Source organism: Pinus tabuliformis, chromosome 2_2 (genome assembly GCF_031772625.1).
Source record: "Pinus tabuliformis cultivar Carrire ecotype Pingquan chromosome 2_2, CPIR1, whole genome shotgun sequence".
NCBI lineage: Eukaryota > Viridiplantae > Streptophyta > Pinopsida > Pinales > Pinaceae > Pinus > Pinus tabuliformis.
The window spans coordinates 1,232,870,759-1,232,873,098 of NC_142300.1; the positions used below are offsets into that span (position 1 = coordinate 1,232,870,759).

At 41.3% G+C, this 2,340-nt stretch overlaps 1 protein-coding gene across 1 annotated transcript; it reads right to left on the bottom strand.

The window, feature by feature from the left end:
- Positions 1-1,702: 1,702 nt before the first annotated feature.
- On the bottom strand, positions 1,703-2,137 carry LOC149197934 (U-box domain-containing protein 44-like). The gene has a single exon (XM_089408878.1). It carries the CDS (start codon positions 2,135-2,137, stop codon positions 1,703-1,705), a length of 435 nt encoding a protein of 144 aa, XP_089265004.1.
- Between the last annotated feature and the right edge of the window lie 203 nt (positions 2,138-2,340).

The window sequence follows — 2,340 nt, forward strand, 5'->3', positions numbered from 1 at the left end:
CGTGAGGAGTGAAAGACTTTGGGAGATAACAGAGCGGAGCAGAGGTCAAAGATGTGTTTGCATGCGTGATCAAGATGGAGGAGAAGGTAATGGAACGAGGGAAAGTAGTGTAAATGCAACAAATTCTTGTGACTGTCACCAAACCGAAAATGCATTAACCTAGACTACCTGTGCTTATGAATTAAATGAACAGCAATCCAAAACGTGAAGAAGAATGTGCATGAAGCTGTGGTGAAGGAGTGTGGTGCAGGTGTGAATTACATGGAAGCATCTAACATAACCGTGACTATGTTGCAGCAATCATCAAGTGGAGAAATGCGTATTTTTGGTGGTTAGTTATGGACTGCACCCCAATCCAAAATGAGATGGCAGTGAGCCTTAACAGCCTTTTTGCTGGAGCTCCAATAGATTATATCTATCCTCTGCTAACCTAAGCAATTGGAAACCAATTCACCATAAGCAAATCCTATCTAAACTCATGAAAAAGACTAAATTAACAACTTGTAATTCAAATTGCATGTGAAAGTAAAAACTCAAAGGGCTGAAATGAAATGCACACAACATTACAACACCGAGGAGATCTATTGCTATCTTAGAAACTCAGAATTAGATCAAAATCTGCTGCCTTTATTCATAATCAAAAGTCTGATATCATGCCAAAACTGGATTACAAAGAAAAGACTAATTGGCTAACCGAAATGACTAACTAGCTAATCCCAAGAATGACTAACTAATAGCTACAAAATGACTACTAACTAGCTAACCAAAATGAGGCCCCAAGCCTTCTTATTTATACAATTTGAGGACCCAACAGTCCTCCTAAAAGTTAGGGACTTGGCTGCCCAAGACTTGGAGTTAACAGCAGTCCAACTTGACTTGCTTGGCTGCCCTTGAGCTGATTGATTCGGTGGCCCTTGAACTCCGAGCTGATGGTGGAGAATTCGAGGTAAGGGCCCATAAATGAGGGGGACACCTTCCTACAAATCCTCTAGCTTGTTCTCCCACGAATTTGGCTGCCAAGTGCTCATTAAGACCTTCCATTTTGTCTCCAAGTTGACCAAAAAGGCTACACAAAGCACCCATTAGACTTGTTGGCATAATGACTAACCAAATTCACTCTATTAACATAAAAATAATCAAAAACATGCAATAAACAAATGAGAATGGTGGACTAAGCCAAATTAGGAGGTTGAATGAGCCCAAATATTTGTCCATTTTTGGGGCTCATCATCACCCCCCTACTGAAAGTGTTGCTCATCCTCTGAGCAACCAAATCTCTCCCCTTGTCTTTGATGGCCCTGGTGACTTCCTTGGCTAGCATCTCGGCCGATTTCTCCTTTGGCTTCCCTCTTTTCAAACTTTCCTATAGAAACTGTTCGTTGGCTTCCTGTAGAAACAGTCTTGTAGTGGCTTTTTCTGTCTTCCTGTAGAAACAGTATTCACTGTTTTGGCCTGCGTGGCTGAGGCTGCCTTCTCCTTGAACTGTACTGCTACCTGGAAGCTGACGAATCCAACTGACGCAAGCCCAATGTATTATAAAATCACACAAGTACAATGAGCTGCCCGAGAATAGATAGTGCATGCCAAATCTGGATGGGAAGGAGTGTTTCCAGGCCTTTAATTGAATCGAATGGCATTCTTAATCTTGGATTTGAACTCTACTAAGAATTGATAACAGAAGCAGAACAGAACATAAGATAGATCAAGTTGTCCTTGCCTCAACAGCCGCTGGTACACAACAAATGGCATGAAATGCTCGAACAATGCTTCCATGTATTGAAGGTGGTGTCCAATTTATTAAGGATAATAGCTGGTATATGATCTCATCAGATCCCAATAATGCAGCTGTTGTGTCACTCTGTTCTTTGGGCAATGTTGCTATAACAATCTTCATTGTGTTAGACCCTTCTCTCAGGTTCTGTATCAAGGGCTTGAAATAGTTCGCCTGTGCCATTTGCACTACATTATGCTCACTGTATGGGAGATTCTCCAGAACTTCGCTTGCATCCTTAGCAGCTTTAGGATTGTCACTATTTGACATTGTTACAAGGAGGAGGATACAACCTTGTACCTTGCCAATCTGTTCACACACAGCCATATCCTTTGAAAGCTCTAAAAGCAATTCCACGGCTTTCATACCTTCTGCAATATCACGTGCAAGCGAACGAACAATAAAATAGCATGATCCACCTCAGCTATTTTCACCTTTCTTCAAGCCCCAAGCTTGATGAAGAGAAACACTGCTTCATACCTTTCAGAATAGAGATAAATGCAAATATACCCTCATTACACCATGCAAGCGCAAATCAAAATGAATGCTGCTCAGATAAAAAATAAATG

Coding starts and splice junctions, on each gene's coding strand:
- LOC149197934 (XM_089408878.1), bottom strand. CDS start 2,137: ATGAAAGCCGTGGAATTGCTTTTAGAGCTTTCAAAGGATATGGCTGTG.